The sequence below is a fragment of the Prunus persica genome, chromosome G2 (assembly GCF_000346465.2).
Source record: "Prunus persica cultivar Lovell chromosome G2, Prunus_persica_NCBIv2, whole genome shotgun sequence".
NCBI lineage: Eukaryota > Viridiplantae > Streptophyta > Magnoliopsida > Rosales > Rosaceae > Prunus > Prunus persica.
In genome coordinates this window covers 29,807,782-29,830,967 of record NC_034010.1, presented here as the reverse complement: position 1 = coordinate 29,830,967, position 23,186 = coordinate 29,807,782, and the positions used below count along the sequence as shown (strand labels likewise).

Here is a 23,186-nt window from a genome sequence, read left to right as displayed (position 1 = left end):
TATTGTAATGTTTGATCTAACCCATAATGAATAACAAGCATTCCTTAAAGCATTATTTTTATTTTGTGTGTAATTTTTCAACCTGTATGCATCATCTTTTTCAACAAAACTGGAGTGACCGAACACCAGTTACAATCATGTAACCCCAAAATGTGACAGTTTAAACATAGCCACAGGGCAGTGATAGAGTTTTTTTTTTTTTTTTTTTCTTTTACTGTGTAGATATAATTGCTCATAATAGATATTCCATTTCATGATTCATGAGGCATATGCAATTCTGATTAACTCTACTAAAAACCACCTGCAGCTGCAACTGCTGAGAATAAATCAAATCAAAAGCATAGAATGCTTCTTCTGCATCATTTCATAAGATGTAAACTACATATTTTCAAGCCAGACATAATACAAAGCCAAGTACAGTACCCCCTATGAACAACAAAATTACTTGAACTTGACCACCTAATAGCAAAACAGTACACTTTTCTTGGAATTTCTGGTATACCATTAACTGCAATCTGGCTTAAAACAAGAGTTTGGGAGTTTGTTCATTTCTTAGCAGCCGCTTGCTGCTTCCTTAAATATCTTCTGGACTTCCAATCACCAATGTGCTCAGAAGCATGGCAATGTGCTAATTTCCATAGCACACATGGAGCTGCTGAATCACATACATAGCAGTAGCACTACAAACAAATGGTGAATTCAGTTTATATGTCATGTTAAACAAAAGAAATGGGATGCACTCATAATTGCAAATATTTGAACTTGTAAACTCTATTACCAGCTCACAGTAGCTTTCGTGAGGCGTTGTTTCAAAAGGGAATTTCAAACAGAGATGCCTTGAATGTGGATAATCTCTACAAGCAACCTGCACATCATCAATTTAAATCAAGACAAGGCTTGATAAATTCACAAAACTAGCTATTCAAACCCTCCTCTGAGTCTGAGGTATAAATTAGATGTAAATGCAACACATTGGCCTGCATTCAATGTTTGGCTTCCAGAACTTGGAATTACAAATGAACAAGAAACATGTTTGAAATCTAAAGTTTTATGCTTTCGATTTCTCTGCTTCAGTCAATATAAACAGATAAGTGTTAAAGTTCATTTATTTGTTTCAAAGACCTAGAAGGCTTACAGGCAAAATGGGGTTACGATTTCCACAGCAACCAAACAGAGCAACAGAGAAAGAAAATTGATTGAAAAGAAAAGAGCAGAGAGAGACATCAAATGGGTCATGGGGAAAACAAACAACCTGGCCTTTCTCAGCAACAACGGCGACGTCAGGAGACTCCGGAGCATTATGACCAGCAAAATTATCGGACACGGATAACTTGGATAACTGAATGGGCTCAAATGGGTCGAAATCTAAGATGAAACAGTCATCGACTTCCTCGAACTGCTTGACATCGACCTTGTTTTTGACACAGAGAATGTGTCTGACGGGGCTGCCATCTTCCTCCAAGGAAGAAGACGAAGTTCTCGGAGCGACTCTCTTTTTCTTCTTCTGGCCTGAGGGGCTCGATAACTTTACCGCTTTCATGTTGTTTTCACTTTCCCCCATTCTCTCTGTCGCTCTCGCTCTCTTTTGGTTACCCAGGATTTGAATCTTTTCGAATTTCCCCGAATGCTGCCCTCTTCGCTGAACAATGGCGCTTTGACTCGCACGATCCCACATCATTAAACGACATGCTCCTTTTTCGAAACGGAAACGAGGACCGGCATCAATTGAGACACTGAGATTCGATACGGCAAAGTGGCCCAGAAGGCCCATGGGCTACTGCCATGCAACATTTATATCCAATTTGGGCCGACATGCCCATAAAAAAAAGATATGGGTAGTGTCCTTGGTCCCAATGATCCAATCATTAGAATAATACATCCCTCCATTTTGTTTGTGCAAACTAATCATAATGTAACAAATATTTTAATAAAAAAACGTTGAACTAATGTTTTGTGATGGCTAATTAATGCTGTGTTAGTTTGTTGGTTGGATGGGTTAGAAATAAAGCTTGGAATGAAGAATGCAGGGTTGGTGAAGAAGTTGTTAAAAGAGGTGGCCTTTTGGACCTTTTCAATTCTGAATTTTCTCGATCCTTTTTATCGTCTCTCTATCTGGGAAAACACTCTTCCAGAAGAATAGTGGGGCCAATATGTGGAATTGCACTCCTTCTGGTCGCCAATAGCTGCATCCACTGTCTACATCTTCGAGGAGTTGGTGAGATGCTATCCCATCCACAATCAAACAAAACAACACAGGGTTTGTTTACAAAATTAATCTACTTTGTGCTGTTTTTTGTTTTTCATGAGTTCACTTTCTGAGGCAATCAGCAAGGAACTCTGCCATCTTCTCTTTGCTAGCAAACTAAGAGGAACTCTCGTTTTGACTCAACTGATATGAATCCTAGGAGCATATATATCTCTTACCACAAGAACCAAACTTGTTACATCTTCAGCTTAAGTGGAGTAGAAGAAATCAATTATATATATATGATGAAGAAGCTGAGGCATAATTAATTTTGTTGCCTAAGTTGAAGTAACACCAAATTATACCATGTGGATGGGTTCCACTCACCTACTGATTTGATATCTGAGCTCAACTTTGGTAAAATATAACATTATAAGATAATATACATATAAACCCATGACAAAGGAGATCTTAATTTTATGCGCTTGGGTCTCATCAAACTCAAACATGCCACCTTCTTGAGCCATCACTGGCAATGGCATGACGAGAATATGATGCTTGATTACGAATGATAACATGTATATTTCTCTTAAGCATAGTATTAGTGTCCATTTGCAATTCTCCCTAATTAGGCATGTTGTTTAGACTTTAAACCTTGCAATAAGACATCGCACAACTTTCATAATATGTGTTACATTTATTCAATCGGAATTGTTTTTCAAAGATTGAATTAAGGGATTCACTCTTTAATGTTAGAGTTTAGATTTATTAAATCATGATTACATTTGTTTGCGTGAGATACAAATTTCTGAACTCTAATTAAGTTCAGGAGGAAATTAAATAATTAATCAATGGTGAAGTTTAGAGCCTTAAAGGTCAAGATGTGTAGGATGTATGTGGGGTCATGTACTGTTGTGGTGGTGGACACAGGTAGCACATCAAGGTGGTGGGTGAGCAAAAACACCATATATACATTTATATAATGCCACTGGTTAGCACACCCATTTCCTCAAGCCTCTGTCTTCTTCTCTGTTTTACCTTCCTCAACTTCTCTCTCTCTCTCTCTCTCTCTCTCTCTCTCTCTCTCAGAGGCTCTCTGTCTAAACCCACCAAACCAATACCAATACCAATACCAATACCAATACCAATACCAATACCAAAATGGGTTCAACTGGTGAGACTCAGATGACCCCAACCCAAGTATCAGATGAAGAAGCCAACCTGTTTGCCATGCAGTTAGCCAGCGCCTCTGTTCTGCCCATGGTGCTTAAGGCAGCCATAGAGCTTGACCTCTTGGAGATCATGGCTAAAGCTGGACCTGGTGTTTTCCTTTCCCCCACAGACATAGCTTCTCAGCTCCCAACCAAGAACCCAGATGCACCTGTCATGCTTGACCGCATGTTGCGCCTCCTGGCCAGCTACTCTATTCTCACGTACTCTCTGCGCACCCTGGCTGATGGTAAAGTTGAGAGGCTCTATGGTCTTGGCCCTGTCTGCAAGTTCTTGACCAAGAATGAAGAAGGTGTCTCTATTGCCCCTCTCTGTCTCATGAATCAGGACAAGGTCCTTGTTGAGAGCTGGTAACCTTTTTTCTTCTTCCTCATCTCAATTTAACAATCAGTTATCAATGTATTGTTAATGGTTTGATCAAATTTTCAATGTTACTAACTGTGAGCTGTGACTTGATTGCTTTCCTAGTTTGTTCATCTAGGCCCTCCTTAGCCTTATTCGCTTAATCATTATGCTGGCTGGGGGATAAGCCAAATTATTTTATGGGGACTTGATTAGCCGAGAAAGAAAAAAAGAAAGAAAAAGGCAGAAGATGTTGTTGAGGCCCTGCCAAACCTTTTTTGACTATTGTGGGTCATTTTAGTATAGAGAGACGATACTTGTTTCATACTCAAACAATATTCATTATATACAAACAAAATCTCTATGAGTCATGACTACTAGTGGTCTTTTGAGGATCACCATTCAAAATCTCTATGAGTTGGGAAGTGGGGACCACCACTTCACCTACCGCAACATAGTTCATTAAACGACAAGCCGTTTTCTCCATCTTTATAAATTATATGATCTATGCTTTTGGCTATGTTTCTCAGTTTCTGTCTATGAATATTGTTGAGCGACACAAATGAGTTGGATGTAGGTTACATTTTACTATTTTTCCATTTTGGACTTGTGTAGGTATCACTTGAAAGACGCAGTTCTTGAAGGTGGCATTCCATTCAACAAGGCCTATGGAATGACTGCTTTTGAATATCATGGCACTGACCCCAGATTCAACAAGGTCTTCAATAGGGGAATGGCTGACCACTCTACCATCACCATGAAGAAAATCCTTGAGACATACAAAGGGTTTGAGGGCCTGACATCAGTCGTGGATGTCGGTGGCGGGACGGGAGCCGTCCTTAACATGATCGTCTCCAAGTACCCCTCGATCAAGGGCATTAACTTCGACTTGCCTCATGTCATTGAAGATGCTCCTCAATATCCCGGTATAAATGTGCATCATATTACCTTTTGCTTAGTAGATTTAGCCACTTCACAACATATAAGTCCTTTTTGACCTCTATGGATCTTTTGGATATAGGTGTGGAGCATGTTGGGGGAGACATGTTTGTAAGTGTTCCAAAAGGAGATGCAATTTTCATGAAGGTGAGCTAGAAATTATCTGAAACCTGCACTGTATCTTATCAGTTATTTCATTCATGAGAATAGGTTATATATAGACATCTTGATTAACTTACTTAACCCATTAATGATGCTAAGGTGATGTTCATTATATTGGGAACTAATATCTAATTGGGTGTGCAATGTTACAGTGGATATGTCATGATTGGAGTGATGAGCATTGCTTGAAATTTTTGAAGAACTGCTATGCTGCACTTCCAGACAACGGGAAGGTGATTCTTGGTGAGTGCATTCTTCCTGTAGCCCCAGACAGTAGCCTTGCAACTAAGGGAGTTGTTCATATCGATGTGATCATGTTGGCTCACAACCCTGGGGGAAAAGAGAGGACAGAGCAGGAGTTTCAGGCCTTGGCCAAGGGAGCTGGATTCCAAGGCTTTAACGTCGCGTGCTCTGCCTTCAACACCTATGTTATAGAATTCCTTAAGAAGAATTGACTGCTTCACGGGCTTGGTATGCTGTCATCTGCATACATATTGCTTTGGTTTTTGACATGGTGATCAGATCAGATCCCATGCGGAGTTTACATTACACCATATGTAGATTTTAATTGCACAAAAAGTAATAAGTGTTTCCATGTTGCTTGCTTGTACCTAGTGAGCTTTTGATATTTGGATCCATATATATGACTTTCTTGCATCCAGAAATAAAAAAAGGGTGGGGAAAACAAAGAAAATGGCAACGAACAAGGGGTAATTCATGCGAAGAAATAACAAGACATTCATATGATATTATTCAGAACCTTACAGAGCATCTCAACCCTCTGTATAACATGAAATAAGTTTACAAAGAGGCCTTGCTGCATACAATAACAATTATATGGCCAATTATTCCAGATGTTACAACAATGGAGGCAAGTAGTTCAGAGTAATAGAACAACCAATAAAATAAACCAGCAGAGTGGAAATTATTCAACATATGCATAAGTCAAGACACTTCAAACCTTTCAGAACAACTGCGATGCGCCAACCTGTGGCTTCCAATACCATGCTGCAATCCCTCCACCCCACCAGGTTATAAAAGCAGCCCTACATGCCATGACGAGAAATATATAATCAGATTGGCAACAACTAGCAAGACACAAATTGAGGCTACTGATCGGTCTTGAAAAGCTCCAAACAATGCTCTTGATTCAAGTCCCTAGTCCAAAACTTCTTATAATACTCTGTGTACGTGTAGCCCCTATAAATGGCTGCAGACCCATCATCTGTAAGAGCCTTTGCTGGGCTGATCAGTGCGTCATCTTGTGGGCAGAGGAATGAAGCCACTGATAGCCTTGCTCTGTCAGTATTTGTAATGGCACGGTGCCACACACTCCTATAAATCCCATTACTCAAGGCCTGCAGCAATTCACAAGAATTTTGTTATTCGAAGGTGATTCGATAACATGATACTTCGAGAGCAGGAGTAACTGCTTTTGATCACTTGAGTGACAATTGGGTTAATTCATTAGATTGATTGTTGAGTAGAAACAATGAAGGGGGTACCTGTAATTGGTCGCCAAGGTTAATGACAAAAGCGTTAGGGTGGGGATTGACAGCAATCCATTTGCCATCTTTGAGAACTTGAAGGCCAGCAACCTCAAGGTCTTGGAGAAGAATTGTTAGGGCATTTGGGTCAGTGTGTCCTGGCAGCCCATAAGTCAGCTCGGGCTGTGGACATGGCGGGTAAAAGTTCACGGCCATATGCTGTCCTTGCTCACCCAACGTACTCTTTATGTAATCCTTCTCCAGCCCTAAACTCTCCGATATTAACTCCTGTAATCTGAACCCCAGTTCTCGAACTTCTTCAGAGTACTTACTCACAATGTCCCTGCAACCCAAAATGAATTCACGTAAGAAATTTGATATATTCACCCCCAAAAAAATTAATTAATAAAAAGCCAACCCCGGCTAACACACCCCAATATTTCTAAAAGTTGGCCCAGATAACCGAGCACAGTTATTGGAAAAGCTGACCCGTTAACCTAGCCCAATTATTCAAAGCGCTGTCGGCCTGATTGGGTTTTGGATTAACAAGAAAAAAGTTTTCATTTTGGACCGGCCCGTCCCACAGTAATCATAGCCACTAAAAGAATATCAAAAACTTGGGTTTCCTTTTAATGCCCGTACTGAAATCCGGGAGATGCTACAATAAGGGGGAGTTTTAGTGAGGGGTTCAATCTAACTAACCATTCAATCATTGAAAAAGTTTAAGTTGAATATTTTTTCTCTTTCTTATTGAATAGTGGGATTGAACCCCTCCCACAATCCCCTCATTATAGTATTTTGGTTGAAATCCAAGACTTTCGCCAAAGTGTACGAGTGTTGCAAAACTCTATTTTGTTTTTGGTAATAATTTAGTATTTTCTATTATTCTAATATATAAGATTACTTTTCTCAAATTCTAACCTTTAGTAGTGTGTGTGAGAGAAACTTCTCTCTTCTATAATTTATGACTATTGCTTGTACTAAATAAAGTGTATAAGAAGAGGGGCACGTTACCCATGTCTACACGAAAAATCTAGTTCATAAATAACAAAGTAGCACGTTATCGTATCTCACCCGTATTCACGTGGACCACGCGATTTAGGGCATGTTTAGAAGTGCTTCTGGAAGGGCCAAAAGCGCTTTTTAATAACTAAAAGCACTTCTAACAGCGTTTGGCATTAAAGTTTAAAAGCACTCTCAAGTGCTTTTCCACAAAGCACTTTAATTTCTTTTTTGAAAATTCAAAAATTTTATAATAAAAATGCTTTTATTAGAAGCGATTATGAATAAAAATACTTCCTAAAAAAACAGTACCAAATGAGCCCATAATTTGAATTAATAAAGTGGCCTCATACGTGTGGTCTCCCAACTATTTTAATAGCTTTAACACACAATTAACATAGAATAGAGACAAATAACCCCAAAAACAGAAAAACAAAGTTAGTCCACTGAGTCCTGATCAAACGTGCGGGACTGAACCAATGAAATATCCATCACAAGAAGTGGTGTGATTGTCAGGAATAGCAAAGTTTTTCAGTAAATTTAGGTTTTACCCATAAAAAAACTTTCACTTTTGAAAAAAGCCAAAGCTTTTTCAAAAAAGACAGAATAACTTCTCAACTTTCAAACCAAAGACATGTAAATGTAAAGGATTTCTTAGGAAATTAAAAAATAAATAAGAGTAATTTTGTCCATTTTTACTTCTTTTAAAAATTTTCTCTCTCCTTTGGGTTTTTCCAAAGTCTCCCAAGTTTTTCTCCCTCTGCCGTAGCACTTGCTGACATTTATTTTCAAAAGGTTGCCTGACCTCTGTCGTACTCTTCCATGCAAGTTTATTGCTTGGCCACCCGATTAAATTAAATTCACAAATAAATTAATAAAATTGATACCGTGGATTGTGGACCACTATGATTACACGGAACCTATGAATTCATCCACCACATGATTCATTCATTCCGCTTACGTCAACACGGACTAAATCCGACTACGTCATAAAACTATTTAAAATCACAAAGCTATCAACGGCTGACACATCGCCTCTTCCAACCGAAAATGCCGTTATCACCGTCAATCAGGGTAAGGGAAAAGATAACCCGAGGGCCCGGCAAAGATCAAAATTTATATATCACCGACAGCTACGCCACATCAATTTGTCTACCTATCTATGGCGGGACATCCCAGTACAATCCCCACCGTCAATCGGATATCCTGTTAAGAGTGATGGACGGTAACGATGAACACAAGATAATACTGCCAAGTCTGCCTAGGTGTTGACAAAGTCAACCTGGACCCTATTTTCCTCCTGTTTATATTCAGAAAGGACTACAAATCGCGCACGACTATACGATTACAATTATTTCATTTATTTCTTAATAAACTAATAGAAGTGGGTTTCTACTTTTAATACAAGGATTATTCTAAATAAATAAAAACAACACAAAGACTATACTTTTGCAGTCCTTTAAAATATTTGCATTATTAGGTCTTTTTACCACACAAAAAAAGAAAAAAACAAAACAAAAAGATGCTGCGTACCTATTCGTAAATCTTTCTTTTAGGAACGCCATGTGGGCACATGCCAAAGTCAATCATGAAGATCGTATTCATATCGAATGCATCTTTCTCTGATTTTAGAAATCAAAAGAGCTAAAGTATGAGATCCAATCGAAGGCCAATTACCATTTCCCACATTTGTCATATGCCTTGTTTATGCATAAAGCCAACTCTTAATCAACATTCTTCTGAGAACCCTAGCTATCACCCACCAAAACCCTAAAATTTAAACACTATATAACTTACATCACACTAAATTTATCGTATCATTCTATAATACTTGAGTTTTAAATCATGCATAAAAGATTGTAGAATATCTAAGATTTCAGAATGTCTTCCAGTAAATTTTAGAATATACAAAGAGTAGGTCAATACTTTACCATTATAAAAGTTCCTCGTATCGTAGTAGTTATAACTCATGAAGTCATCTTCTACAAAGTTTAGTGATCAGATAAGCATGTCATGTGTCATGAAAAAATATGACGTTAATTTGTTTGCATTATTTATTTCTCTCAACATCGAACTCATTTTATTAAAAGACCCATATAATATAAAGCAACGTGGCAGACAGTCAGCACCGCCTTTGCCGAAAGAAAAATGCAGCCATTGGTGTGTGAAGCTTATCTCAGAGAGAAGGAGACAAAGTAATAAGAGGGATAGAGAGTTAACGTACTTGAAGGAAGAAGGATTGGAGGGCCACTCTGGAACGTACTTCTCCAGAGGATAGCAATGGAGTCTGAGATAGTCTCTCCAGTTATGAACCTTCTCCTTTTTCACATTAAAACTTGTAGAAAGCCTCATCGTCTTTGATGGATCATCTGAATACAACTTCATCTTTTCCTCCACGGGAAGGCTAAAGAACTCAGTGGCCGTCCCTAACATCTTTTCCACTGCTTCCGTAGACACACCATGATTGATAACCTATGGTACCAAAATCAACGGATATAAACAGATCCCAACATATATATATATATATGAATTATATACGTGACAAACAAGTTCTTGATATGATATAGAGAGTGAGTGACGTAGATACCTGAAAAAAGCCATAAGACTTGCAAGCATCACCAACTTGCTGCACAGTTTCGGCTCTATTCTCCGAGGCCAAATTAATTACAGGAATGTTTTTGCATTCGGAGACTTCAGACAAGCGAGGTCGCTCGGATTCTGGTCTGACATAACCTTCCGGCAAGTTTTCGTATTTGAATCCGGAGGAGAGGACTTTGGTTTCCATGTTTCTTATAATTTTTGGGGGAGGGGGATGACAAAGACAGCAATTAAAAATGTGCAGTCTCTCTCTCACCGTCGCTCTCTTGGTCTGCCTGCTAAGCTTAATTGGAGTAAGTAAAGTTCCAGGAAGATGCACTTCTTAGTGACATTGCAGATGGTATTATATAGAGGCGCTGAGAGGCGTGTCAGATGTTGACCATTGACTTGTAGGCTTGGGTCTTGCAGCCACTCAAATGGGGTTGTATATAAATGGTGCCATTTAAAAATGAAAAGTGGGGCTTGAGTCATTTATCATAAACAAGGTTTAAAATATCGTTAGTTTTGAAAATATCGGTAGTTTAAAAATATAAAAATTTTAATAGAAATATCGGAATGTTATCGATATAGATATAAATTGAATAAAAACCATAGAAATTATAAGAAAAACTTGGAAATTTTTCTTGAAATTTGGGAGGAAGTTTATTTGGTCAATTATCTATTATTTTATCACAAAAAATTAGAAGAAAATGCCTTGCAGGATGAGTTTAATTGATTTAAATTGATTGTATACCAAGCTGACAAACATTGCGAGTGTATAAAATATGTAATAATTAATGAAAGAATATTAAACATAACATAATTATTTATTTATAATGATTTACTATAATATTTTACACTTTATACATTGTATGGTAAGATACATGAGTGACTTAGTACCATATAGAGTTCCTATAAGGATTAAATTTAAGTTATTTACATTAACACCTCATGAGGTTTTCGACTTTTCACAAAACTCCTTGAGGTTTTAGAAATTAAAAGAACACCCCATCAGGTTTTAAATTGTGTTCACAAAACTTCATTTTATTGATTTTTCATATAAAGATTGATGATTTTATACCAAAAAAATAAAAAAATTCTCCAAATGACAAAGTTGGCATTTGAGATTAGATTGCATATATTTCATTGAGGTTAATTTTGTCGTTTGCATAAGTTTTTTTTTTTTTTGATGAAATCATCAATTTTTGGACAAACAATCAACGAAAAGAGGTTTTATGAAAACAAACTGAAACCTCAGGGGTTGTTCGTGTAATTTTTAAGACTTGATGAGGTTTATGAAAACACAAGAAACCTAAGGGGGTGTTAGTGTAATTTTTAAGACTTGATGAGGTTTATGAAAACACAAGAAACCTGAGGGAGTGTTAGTGTAAATAACACTTCAAAATTTTCATTGTCTTCATCATCTCGATATTCTCAATATTATCGATATTATAGCAATATTTTGGCCAAATATTGCTAAAGTTTGAGAGAAATTATTGATATGAATATTTTCCGATATTATCGATATTTATACGATATCTGTATGGATACGTTCCAAAATATCATTAACCCGAAAAACGATAATATTCTCAATATTTCATCGATATTATCAATATTTTAGACTATGATCATAAACAGTTGAGAAAAGACGAATAAAAGTACTGGAATTGCAAATAGTGGCTTTTCTATGATCCTCTGATTCTTTAACTTTAGGCATGCATCTAAAAAACCTCACCTAAACTGAAGTACTTCCATTTGATGCATGGAATGCTAGGGTTCGCATTTTTCATATCTCAATTCTCTTGAGGAGTAATTGATGAATTGCATCTAAAAGAGGTTATTTTAGTTTTATGCATTAATTGAATTAACAATTGGTGCCAGTTTAGCATTGTTGTGCTGTGAAAATAATCGTTGTCAGATTTGTTGTGAGTGAAATCAGCTGTGAGATAAAATAGTTTGGTGTTTGGTAAAATTTTTGTTAAAAGTGTTGTTGGTATTGATTTTACGCATAATCAGAAAATGATTGTCACATAATCATTAAATCCAACGCCTCTTCGATACTGATTCCTGCATAATCATAAAATGAAAGCACATCATTAGCTACTTTCCCTTATAGCTTTCTTTCACAGCAATTTTTAACAATAAGTGATTTTCTCATAGTTTACCAAACGGGTTGGGCTTCTCAATTTTTTTTTTAAAATCACTTATTACCCTAAATAAGCAATGTCAAACAGGCACTTACTATCAATCTATCTACATCTCAATTTAGACCACAAAATTCTGCAGTGACGTCACACATGAACTAGTTTTTTTTCCTAGATTCCCAGGATCCACCACAACCCTATTGGTCCACATCCGAAAAGCTATCTTTACTGCCTTGGCTATATATGTCTAGCTGGCTACCTAGTCAATCCTCCTAGCTGGCTTTTTTTTTTCTTTTTTTTTTTCGATCTCTCTTTCGACCAAAAATTAAATTTAAAAAAATTATCTTTTTTTTCTTTTTTTCTTTTTCTTCTCTTTTTGTAATGAGATATTTAGTGATATACCCATTTCTAGCACTAATATTATAAATAAACCCTACACAATTGAATTCCTATAAACAAACCCAAAAAAAACCCAAAAAATAATAGCTGGCCTTATTGAATTTAATATTAATTATTAAATTACTTTGATGCCCTATTGAGTGCTTTGGGTATTTTTATGAGATTTTGGGGTTGGGCTTGTTTTAAGAAATTGATGGCAGTTTTGTAATTTATAAGAAGTTAAAAGCTTTTTTGTTATGTTGTAAATGGACTTTGGGTGTGTTTCTAAAGTCCATTTTATATAGGGTATTTTTATAATTTTGGCTCCCATATTGGGTATAATAGTGAATCTCCCTTTTGTAATTCGCTAGGGAGGGGGAACATTAAATTTAAATTAGGTTGTCTTAAGATTATTTGTTACGAGAATCGAATCGGAGTGCATGTTGGGGAAAGGTTAAGAGTTTGACTCACTTTTTCACTGTGGTTCCACCTCATATGCCTTATAGTACGTAGTAGCCTCCCTGGCACAAATTATTTAAGGCTAGCGTCTACGTTGGAGACTTGGAGTAAAGAAAACGCTATTTATTTGTGTGGTTGAAAATGGGCAATATACACCCTAGGCTATAAAAGACGATACACATACTTGTAAGCTGGTTAGAAATGCTAACCATACATACACATCATTGTGGTTTACACGTAAAGGTCGGGTTTATGATATCTATATATAGAAGAGATGATATTGTTGTCAATTTTAATTCAATGATTACATATTACATGTGATTTAGACATTGCTGCGGGTTTTTAAAGCTAGCTGCTATGCATATGTATTAAGCACGCAGATAATGACTTGCATTTTTGAGGTGGAGGTTTGGGTATTGGCGGTATCTGTCACATGTCACATATGTCATGTTACATATATATATATATATATATATGACGAACGTTGTAATCTTATCTTTAGTTGGAACTTGGAAGGATGACTTTGGAGTGCGGTTGAGAGTAAAATGCCATGTATCAAAATGAATGATTGGTATTGAAAGAGGATGAAGGTTTTATGGACCAGAAGACTCCAACCCTAAACCCACTACCTTTTGAGTGTGAGTGTGTTGGCCCAGAACCCATAAAAAAAAGGTGGGTTGACTGTTTGTTAGTGTTTGTGTAGTATCTTTTATTAAGAACCTTCAAAACGTGCAGGTGCAGGCATATACCATTTAACCACTACCGGAGAAATACAATGCATGTGATGTGAGCTTGTGATCGATGTTTATATGGCTGGCGGTACAAAAAAAGGGGGGGAAATACATGTGCCTATTTTTTTGAATGGGGCCAGGTGACCGGGTCCCTATTTTCCGTTTGATATATATGGTTTTGAAAAAGAAAAGATGGAGGAATTTCTCCTCCTCGTAAGTCATAATGGAATGGTCATCATTGGTTTTTTCTTACTCGTCACTCATTACGTAAGCACACTACAGCAGATAGCACAGGAGGCTGGCTTGCAGCCACTAAGATCCTAGCCCCACACGTGGCCATCATACCTATAAAAACCATTATCGATTTTCCTAGCCCAATTGTGTTAGTATTATTCTTTCTTTTTCGAAATCGGTTTGAATTAATTACTGCCTAATTTGCACTTTATTAGGGTTTTGGGATGTAATCATGTTGACCGGGAGGGTGGCACCCCTGGTTGACTGGGGCCCTGCCTCGAGTCAGGAAGAGTAAATGAGTAAAACAGGTTTGGGGCAGACGGATCCTTGTGAATTATCTGGATAGTGAGATCCTTGTGATCCTTTGGGACAGCCAAAGGACTATTTTGAGAGAGAGAGAGAGTTTTGAAGGAGTGAATGTAGAGTTTTTTTGGATATGGCAGAATTATTACCTTTGTCTCAATGTAGGTGAATGATATTTATAGGGGAAGAAGATGGATTATATCTCTTTAAATTCAACCTAGAAGAGATCCTCAGCCACCCTCCATGCTAGGATAAGAGGGTGGCTAGATTAGTGATGTTTTGAATGAGTGAATGCGTGGAGTTTTTTTTGGATGTGGCATAATTATTATCTTTGTCTCAATGTAGGTAAATGGTATTTATAGGGGAAGAAGATGGATCATATATCTTTAAATCCAGCCTAGAAGAGATCCTCAGCCACCCTCCATGCTAGGATAAGAGGGTGGCTATATGCACTAGTTGCTATGCTGAGACGATACCTGGCCTGGATTTGAAGCGCATTAAGTGCTCATTTTTAGTCTTGTCCTAACACCCATGTAGGGTAACTTGTTCAGAGATGCGATTTCCCTTTGATTCTCTAATCACCTTGATTTGCCCTTCAGGTTGGACTCAGAGGGATCTTCTAGTGGTTTTGACCGTGAACATATACCATCCGACCGACCTTGGTCTGGTAGGGCATATGATCCGGTCGGATCGGTTGATTTGCCTTTAAAATAATGACCCGTCACGACGAGTCGGGTCATATCGGCACACGGGAGTATCTACTTTACTGACCATGTAGCGCCATACTATAGGCTTGGCGTCCATTAATAAATCATGTTCAAACGAAAAAAAAGTTCTTAAAAGTTCATGTCGTCATATAATAAGTGTTGGCCGACAGATACGATAAATCTAGATGGCCTACAATTACAATGCGTGGTATTTGTTGTTATAAAATTTGTTCACACTTAAATTTCAAACTTGCAATCAATTGAGATTTAGAGACGTTTTGTCCTACTCTCTTGTACTTTTTTACACAAAGGTAAATTAAGTCCCACAATCAGCTCTTTGCCTAAAAAGTTTGGTTTCCAGTTTTAAAAAAGTTCAATAGCGCACTCGCAGAGTTGCAGCTGCTGCAGAAAACTTTTACTCGTTAGCCAGCAGCAATAGGTCTAAACCTTTCCAGATCCAACTTCCATTATAATATTTGTTCTTTTTTCTTTTTTAAGTGGCTTTTTGTCTTCATATCCCAAATTCTGGACCATTAATTCATTAATTAATTAGTTATGGTAGGTTAAATTATGTGCCCCATGCCCTGCACCCATGCAGCTTGAGCTAACCCTGGGTTAATTCAGGGAACCCCAACCCAGTGCAAGTTTCCTGGTCATGACATCATCTTTTGAACCCACGTGTGCGTCATCCGCTGACAATGCCAAGTCTCTCTCTCTCTCTCTCTCTCTCTCTCTCTCTCTCTCTCTCTCTCTCTCCTCTGGCATTACCATATCCGACACGCATGGTGACTTGATCGACCTTTGCAAGTTGCACCGAATATGCATGCAATGCCCCCACATCACACGTTATCATCATCATCTTCTTCTTCAATTGGTTGGAGAGGAATGGAACCTCATCTTCTATATCCCAAATTAAGCTCTAATGTCCAAAAAAAGGTTTACTAAATGCTGACTAAAGACAATGATTCGACGACTCCAGCTAGCTGGGTCCCCTTCACATTTGATTTGATCCCTCACTAGTTTTTTATTTGTCGGTATCGTAATATTCTAAGAGTGATACTACATTTACCACATTTTTATCCTATATTTTTATATCACATGATGTGGATGATATAAAAATATGATATACAAATGTAGTAAGAGAATGAATTATAAACATGACCAATAAGTTAAGGGTCATGCTAGAGAGACCAACTTGTGTACTATCTCTCTAATAAATATGGAGCCCGCCAATACAATGGGTCTCACGCTATATTAGAGAGATGGTATATAAGTTGGTATCTAAAATTAGTATCCCTAGCATTTTCCATAAGTTAATAGCTACCACCGCCAATTGCGTTGAGTGCACTTTATAATCACAAACATTCTAACACGTTCTTATAAACTAAAACATTATAAAACAATGACTCTTAACAAATTAATCACCTTTTCATTTTTTTCTTTTCCCAAATTGATGTCATGACAGAGTACCTTGACTTTTATACTTTAGTTATGTTTCTAAACTCTCCGCTAATAAGCAATAACAATGATGTATTAATTGTAACGTGAAAGCTTGTATGTAAATCTTATACTAGTGTTATAAATCAAACCAAATAGCAAGGCTTAATACAAGTATTACCCTCACACATAATAATTTTTTGTCGTATTACACAAAAAGTCGTTCCTCGGAGTCCGGGATTTCCTTGCAAAATGCCCTTGATGCTTCCTTTGCTTTCCACACTTGCACTCAATTACAAAAAAATTAGTGGGACAAAATTTAAACACCCAAGGGCCCTTGTTCTTGGGACAATGCGGTCCTACAATTACGAGAAAACATTAAGTTTGGGCCCATTCGGCTTTAGACCAAAAACAGCTATACCTCATTAAAAGTCCATGTGGCAATGAGTTGGAATTAAAAGTCCATTTCTTTTTCTTTTTATTTTTCTGGTTACAAAAATCCAAATCCTTTTACCAAATCTTTTCGTCCATTGGATTCTGGCGTAAGTAAATGTCTTGAAAGCCCATTAGCCCAGTCAAATTATGTGTGCGAGCAGCACACTGGTAGCTTACTTTGACTGTTTGACTTGTTGACCAACCAACTTTTCAGTACCAACTACATGTCGTTTCTTGAGTCAGCAATCGCCTGCTTCTCAAATGCATTCGCCTTGAAAATCCAAACCCCAACTCCCATCTTCCGAGCTCCGACCCAAACATTTCCCCACCCAGAATACCTCTGCTTCATCCTCTCAACCAACCTTTCCGTCACTTTCCCCAGAAAAAAAATTAAAAGAAACAAGAAAAGGAAATGGAGAACTCAGCACAAGAATCCCATCTCGGTCAGGAGAACTCGGTGACGTACGAGTCTCCGTACCCTCTCTACGCCATGGCCTTCTCTCCCTCCCAAACACGAAACCGACACCAACACCACCGAATCGCCGTGGGTAGCTTTATCGAGGAGTACTCTAACCGGGTCGACATCCTCTCCTTCGACCCGGATACCCTTTCTGTAAAACCAAACCCGACCCTCTCCTTTGATCACCCTTATCCACCCACCAAGCTCATGTTCCACCCAAACCCTAACTCCCTCCACAAAAGTAACGACGTCTTAGCGTCTTCTGGCGACTATCTCCGTCTCTGGGAGGTTCGAGACTCTTCCGTCGAACCCATCCAGGTCTTGAACAACAGTAAGACCAGCGAGTTCTGTGCCCCATTGACCTCATTCGATTGGAACGACATCGAACCCAGACGAATTGGGACTTCCAGCATCGACACCACCTGTACCATTTGGGATATTGAAAAGGGGGTCGTTGAAACCCAACTCATTGCGCACGATAAAGAGGTTTACGACATTGCCTGGGGCGAAGCTAGGGTTTTCGCTTCGGTTTCGGCTGATGGGTCCGTGAGGATCTTCGATTTGCGGGACAAGGAGCATTCTACCATTATCTACGAGAGCCCCCAGCCTGATACCCCTTTGCTTAGATTGGCTTGGAACAAGCAGGACCTGAGGTACATGGCCACCATTTTGATGGACAGCAATAAAGTTGTGATTTTGGATATCCGTTCGCCGACTATGCCCGTTGCCGAGTTAGAGAGGCATAGGGCTAGTGTAAATGCCATTGCTTGGGCACCCCAGAGTTGTAGACACATCTGCTCTGCCGGGGATGATACTCAGGCACTTATTTGGGAGCTGCCCACGGTCGCAGGGCCCAATGGGATCGACCCCATGTCAATGTATTCTGCAGGGGCAGAGATTAATCAGTTGCAGTGGTCTGCTGCACAGCCTGATTGGATTTCGATTGCATTTTCTAACAAGATGCAGCTTTTGAAGGTTTGAGGTGCAGGACGCTTTTCTCATTTGGATTGTGAAGTGCATTGCTTTGAGTCTATGACTGATATGTAGTGATCTGTTTTGGGTAATTTGATGCTTTTGATTTAAGTGTTGAATAAAGTGCTTTGCTTTAGGTGAATTTGGGTGAATTTGAGACTCATAAGTATTGCATGACCGAATTGCTACTGTGAATGCCAGCATACTTTATTGTTGCAAATTTTGTGTGTGTGCTAGTTGGAGTTGCAGAGTTAGTGAAATACATTTGCATTTGCTGTAGCGCCCCTTCTCTCTCTGCCTATTTGCATAGTATATCTGTCTTTCTGGTTATGCTTTGTAGTCATTTCTCTTGACATTTTCCTTGTTTGATGATACTCACCTCATTTCATTGCATTTGTGCACATCACATTTTGGCGCATGCTGTTGCACCTGGTTTGGACTATCAAAATGTTCTTCTGTTTGAGTTTCTATTTTTATTTTATTTTCTTTCTTTCACCGTTCAAATTACAGCATAATGAATTGGTCCCACAATTTTTCTAGGGCGAATTGTCTCTAGCTTTGCCTGCATTCTTCCCCTTATGGCCTTTAACTTTAATTCTTTACCCTCCTTGCAAATATTTCCTTTGAATTTCCGATGCCAGCGATCTGCTTGGGAGTTAGTGGCCTTGTGCTAATATTGCAAGCTGTATTATACAATTGAAACCCAGCCACTGAAATTTTCTTGTGGATGGGAACTTTGCGAATGTATTAGTAATTATGGAACAGGCAGGCATACTCTGCACCTTCAGTTATCATATTTAAGAAAATTGTTCTGTATAAATATGCATTCTATTTGTCTGTTTTGTAATGCTGGTGCTTTCTGCTCTAGTTGTTTTTTCACTATTGATGAGCTAGCAATTAATGATAAGTCACCCTCATGGAGGGATCTCCTACATGGCTTTGTGTTTGGTATTGTTTTGTTAAGCTGCTACTATGCTTCTACACATTGTTACTATCCTACGCTGATACATTGACAGTGGATTGTGTATTCTTTTACCGTCCCCTTGAATTCGGTTGTTTTCTCCCTATTAACTGGATAAGTTGCATGTGTAATTTCGTTCGATGCAGGCCTCCTGATGGAAGCAGTGAAGATCACTTGGCGAGTCAGCTGGAAGTACTTACTTGTTCAGTCAGCTGTAGGGTTGTTTGTAAAGGAATACGGTTAGCTTTGAACTGGTAGAGATCTATTTATTGCTTATTATCTACTAGTCTTGTCATCTTGGTCTAGAACCCCAATGAGAGTACCGTATCTTACCCTCTCACTTTTCATCCCTTGTTAGATCCAATGTTAATTGTACCTGTTAGTGTTGCACTCCCTCGATTGCAAATGTTATAACTTATTTCCTCATGTTTGACAGTACTTTATAGAAAGAAAAAGAAAGTTGTCAAGAAGATTTTGAGTGGTTCTATCTATGTATAAAAATGAAGTGGGGGAAGGATTTATCTGCACTTGGTAAAAGAAGTGAGGCTAGATTTTTTGGATATCGATTTCCGTGCTTACCTGTTGCATATTATTTCATGTCTCATTCATCCCACGAAAGAAGTGAAAAATTGTTAATGGTACTTGGAAATAACGGGCAACGGATGTTATTTTTTATTTTATTTTTTTCGTCGAAAGGGCAATGGATGTTTGGACCTGGGTAAATCTGGTTTCAGTTCAACCTGCTATGCCGAATACAGCAAATTCATTTATCCCCCTGACATCCCTTTCCATGGTTATTTGCATCACAAATATTTTCTCGATGACAATTGAATGATAGGTGCATTAGTAACTTTGTGGTAAATCCTTTTTATTGGTTTATATCTAACAACTAAGGCAGGCTGAGTCTTCATATTGGAATGAGTTTTCACATTGGAATTATAAGATAGTCGAGGCGCAGCACTTTGTAATGGATATATGTGCACCACTTCAATTGAAAGTTGTAGGGCGAGTTTAGTCTAGCATCATCATCGAGCAATTGAATCAGTAAACTTTACGATACGCCAAGACATTGAACACGAGCCTTAATAATCAGTTAATTTTCCAAATTTTCGATCCATTATGTTATGACGTGGTGTGTGTCCATGTTTAGAAAGAATATTCTGGAATGAGCATGCATGGGCATGGCCCTGTAAGTGGTGCAGCAGCAGCTCCTTCACCAGCACCAGTTGAATTGCAATTTTGCATGGGATTTTGCTTGCAACCCTTGTTTTTAGCGTACTATCCATTTGTACGCAGTCTCTCTCTCTCTGGGGCCTTACGTCTCACAGCTAAGCTAAGCTAACAATCACATGAATGAATGGCCAGGGTAAGTCAGCTAATATTAAGGCTTCCTCCTTTCATAACTAAGAAAGAAGTAGAAACTAAGCATTATAATGTAGATAACAGCTGAAAATGGGAGCTATCTAGCATGCTTGACGCGTTGAGAAAACCTCACTTTTTTATTGTTCAATCAACAAGAGAGAGGAAGAGAGTGAGAAGAAAAGAGGAGACTTTTTGAAGGCATGAATTCGACGGCTCCCAATTTGTTGTAGTGACGGAGATTTTATATAATTTAAAGTGAATCATTGGACACATTCCCAAAGTTTGTAGACTGCACCTCTCCTCTGAGATATCATATCATTGGAAGCATATATATATGTGTGTGTTCCATAAGTTAACAAAATTAATGAACACGTGTGTGTGTGCAATAAGTTAACAAAATTAATCAAGATGTGTGATCGCTGATTTCAATGTTCTATTAAATAATTTGACCAAATGATTAGAGCATAATTGTAATAATTAATGCCAAATATATATATATATATATATATATGCAAGTTAAAGATTTCAGTGATCTTCATAATATGATATGGTGGCCGCCAACAAATTGAATATATACAACCCTCTTAGACTTAAGCTATGAAAATCGCATGTGATAAGCTATAACATTAAACTATATCCTCAATCCATAATATATATAGCAAGTATATGGTGTTTCTGTATATATAATACTCCCAAGACTCTGGATTAAAGAATGCGTAGTTATACTTGTGTGATGAATTAATTCTTCAAGGGGAAGACTCTGGATTAACGGATGCACATAGTTTGTGTTGTGATTAATTAATTCTAAGGGAAGACCCACCTGTGCCACACCACACAAACATATATAATTGAGTTGTGATTAATTAATTCTATGGGAAGACCCACATGCCCTACCCACACACATATATAATTGACTTCATAAATATGATATATAGTGATCGAGATATAGCTAATTATGGCTAATTATGTTTAGTCTAATGAAAAAGAACTTTGACTCGCAAATTAATAGTTTCATATTTAAACTTTCCATCACACCTTATAACAGGGTGTGTGAGAAAATCCCATCATCCTTCATAACTTTGGGAAAAAAAAAAAAGAGTCATCAAATAATTGATGTATACATATATTTGTTAGTTCAATTATCTATCTAAACGTCTAACCACATATGTCCTCACCTAACCTCCCAGCTGTCCCCATGTCCCTAAGGCTCGGGTAACTTGGTGAACATGTATTAGTTTTATATACACTATACTAGAGAGAGAGAGAGAGAGAGAGAGAGAGAGAGAGAGAGAGAGAGAGAGAGAGTTGTTATATATACCTCATAGTTGTATAGAATACTGTATCATTTGAGTTTGTAATTAGCCTGTCTTGAATGCTCTTCATTTACTGCCAAAGGGGTTAGGTTTAGATCCTTCCACTATCCTCTTTGTTTTCTGTTTGTGGTCCTTCAACCATCCTTTCATTATCTTCATTAATTTCGTAGGTGAAGGTCCAAATCCATCGTTTCACAACTTCAAGTGTATTGAACTAGTCTGCTTTTTTGGGTGCATCAAATCAAATGAGCTGCCATTGCGGTTGATATTGATAGCAATTAATAAAAGTATATGCTTCCAGTTCCAGTATTTGTGGTCCCTCACAACATTCATTAATATCTGATGGGAGAGGAGGATCAAGCAAGAAACAATAATATCATCAAAATGTTACTCTCTCTTCTCAATCTATTCGGGATCAAGCTACACCACTCATCCAAACGTGGTCAATATCAAAAGGATAATTATATTCTTGATCCCCAGCCCGAGATCAATCCTTCAACTCAGTGGCTGGTACCATTACCCGTCCACTGCATAGCTGAATCCGTGAAGAACCAACTGCCAGTGGTGCAATACCGGGACTTTCTCAAGATCAAAACAGGCCAACCAGCAGAAGCAGAAGATGACTACAATAACAATGATCATATGTGTATTGTGTGCATGAACAGCATGGAAGGTAGCCAAGGGGTCAGAAAACTCTGCAATTGTTCACATGCTTTTCACAAGGAGTGCTTAGATGTTTGGATCGATGAGGGTCAGCTCACATGTCCTCTCTGTAGATCTAACTTATTGCCTAATTCCACTCCAAAATCAAATCATCATCATCACCATAAGGAGGTGGGAGAATTTGGAGAGGATCCATGGAGGGCCGAGAGGATGATTTACTTGTTTGGTGAGGATGAGCTTGCCTAAGCCTAGCACCAAAATGAGAGCTCACTCTGTACCAAGCTAGTTTTAAAAGGCTGAACGCATATCATGTAGTCTCTTGAAAGTTGTATTTTTTGGTTTGTTTCAGAAATCAGAATGCCTTTTACGTATTCTTTGAAGTCTAAAACAAACAAATTACTGAAAATGTTCATTTGTTTGTTTAACCTTGTTCTTTGATCTTCGATCTTCTTCCCACCCACTTGTCATATTTACTTATACATATGTAAACATAAGTAAATATAATATATAGGTACTGGTTTTGACAGTAAACGGAAATTGAGAAGAAAAAGAAAGAGGTGAGGAGAAAGCATGCAATAAGTGATGGCCTCATCATGAGCATGACTCGAGATAAGATTTGCACGTTCCATCATTCGCATGGACCCTACTTCTCAAAATCACTTTCCTAACAGCCAGGCAACATGGAGATGGACACCTCTTCATT

At 38.1% G+C, this 23,186-nt stretch overlaps 5 protein-coding genes across 7 annotated transcripts; 3 read left to right on the top strand and 2 right to left on the bottom strand.

Moving 5' to 3' along the window:
* LOC18784777 lies at positions 324-1,822 on the bottom strand. The gene is made up of 3 exons (XM_007219661.2): positions 1,253-1,822; positions 779-865; positions 324-680 (listed from the first exon to the last, which is right to left on the bottom strand). The coding sequence occupies exons 1-3, from the start codon at positions 1,769-1,771 to the stop codon at positions 546-548; spliced, it is 741 nt and encodes a 246-aa protein (XP_007219723.2). The 5' UTR covers positions 1,772-1,822; the 3' UTR covers positions 324-545.
* Positions 3,191-5,500, top strand: LOC18784868 (caffeic acid 3-O-methyltransferase). The gene is made up of 4 exons (XM_007218105.2): positions 3,191-3,765; positions 4,373-4,683; positions 4,779-4,843; positions 5,011-5,500. Exons 1-4 carry the CDS (start codon positions 3,347-3,349, stop codon positions 5,311-5,313), a joined length of 1,098 nt encoding a protein of 365 aa, XP_007218167.1. The 5' UTR covers positions 3,191-3,346; the 3' UTR covers positions 5,314-5,500.
* On the bottom strand, positions 5,580-10,282 carry LOC18784862 (protein DOWNY MILDEW RESISTANCE 6). Its single transcript, XM_007218207.2, has 4 exons — positions 9,935-10,282; positions 9,572-9,819; positions 6,364-6,688; positions 5,580-6,216 (listed from the first exon to the last, which is right to left on the bottom strand). Exons 1-4 carry the CDS (start codon positions 10,130-10,132, stop codon positions 5,968-5,970), a joined length of 1,020 nt encoding a protein of 339 aa, XP_007218269.1. The 5' UTR covers positions 10,133-10,282; the 3' UTR covers positions 5,580-5,967.
* Positions 16,923-19,705, top strand: LOC18786278 (protein TRANSPARENT TESTA GLABRA 1). 3 transcript variants are annotated; one of them, XR_002270221.1, is made up of 2 exons: positions 16,923-18,272; positions 19,292-19,705. XR_002270221.1 is itself a non-coding variant. In XM_020557544.1 (2 exons), the coding sequence occupies exons 1-2, from the start codon at positions 17,165-17,167 to the stop codon at positions 19,298-19,300; spliced, it is 1,032 nt and encodes a 343-aa protein (XP_020413133.1). In that variant the 5' UTR covers positions 16,924-17,164; the 3' UTR covers positions 19,301-19,705. The 3 variants fall into 3 exon arrangements, 2 of the variants coding, with proteins under 2 accessions (XP_020413133.1, XP_007218262.1); XM_020557544.1 differs by having other exon boundaries at positions 16,924-18,187; XM_007218200.2 differs by having other exon boundaries at positions 16,929-18,194.
* Positions 22,093-22,945, top strand: LOC18786259 (RING-H2 finger protein ATL29). Its single transcript, XM_007219667.2, has one exon. It carries the CDS (start codon positions 22,163-22,165, stop codon positions 22,727-22,729), a length of 567 nt encoding a protein of 188 aa, XP_007219729.2. The 5' UTR covers positions 22,093-22,162; the 3' UTR covers positions 22,730-22,945.

What these genes read in the sequence shown, in the direction of transcription:
- LOC18784777 (XM_007219661.2), bottom strand. Translation starts at nt 1,771, where the DNA reads ATGGGCCTTCTGGGCCACTTTGCCGTATCGAATCTCAGTGTCTCAATT. An exon ending in TTGTTGCTGAGAAAGGCCAG is followed by an intron (nt 866 to 1,252) that starts GTTGTTTGTTTT and finishes GATGATGTGCAG; the next exon opens with GTTGCTTGTAGAGATTATCC. An exon ending in ACGAAAGCTACTGTGAGCTG is followed by an intron (nt 681 to 778) that starts GTAATAGAGTTT and finishes ATTTGTTTGTAG; the next exon opens with TGCTACTGCTATGTATGTGA.
- LOC18784868 (XM_007218105.2), top strand. Translation starts at nt 3,347, where the DNA reads ATGGGTTCAACTGGTGAGACTCAGATGACCCCAACCCAAGTATCAGAT. An exon ending in AGATGCTCCTCAATATCCCG is followed by an intron (nt 4,684 to 4,778) that starts GTATAAATGTGC and finishes TTTTGGATATAG; the next exon opens with GTGTGGAGCATGTTGGGGGA. An exon ending in GAGATGCAATTTTCATGAAG is followed by an intron (nt 4,844 to 5,010) that starts GTGAGCTAGAAA and finishes GCAATGTTACAG; the next exon opens with TGGATATGTCATGATTGGAG.
- LOC18784862 (XM_007218207.2), bottom strand. Translation starts at nt 10,132, where the DNA reads ATGGAAACCAAAGTCCTCTCCTCCGGATTCAAATACGAAAACTTGCCG. An exon ending in AGTCTTATGGCTTTTTTCAG is followed by an intron (nt 9,820 to 9,934) that starts GTATCTACGTCA and finishes TTGGTACCATAG; the next exon opens with GTTATCAATCATGGTGTGTC. An exon ending in ACCTTGGCGACCAATTACAG is followed by an intron (nt 6,217 to 6,363) that starts GTACCCCCTTCA and finishes GAATTGCTGCAG; the next exon opens with GCCTTGAGTAATGGGATTTA.
- LOC18786278 (XM_020557544.1), top strand. Translation starts at nt 17,165, where the DNA reads ATGGAGAACTCAGCACAAGAATCCCATCTCGGTCAGGAGAACTCGGTG.
- LOC18786259 (XM_007219667.2), top strand. Translation starts at nt 22,163, where the DNA reads ATGGGAGAGGAGGATCAAGCAAGAAACAATAATATCATCAAAATGTTA.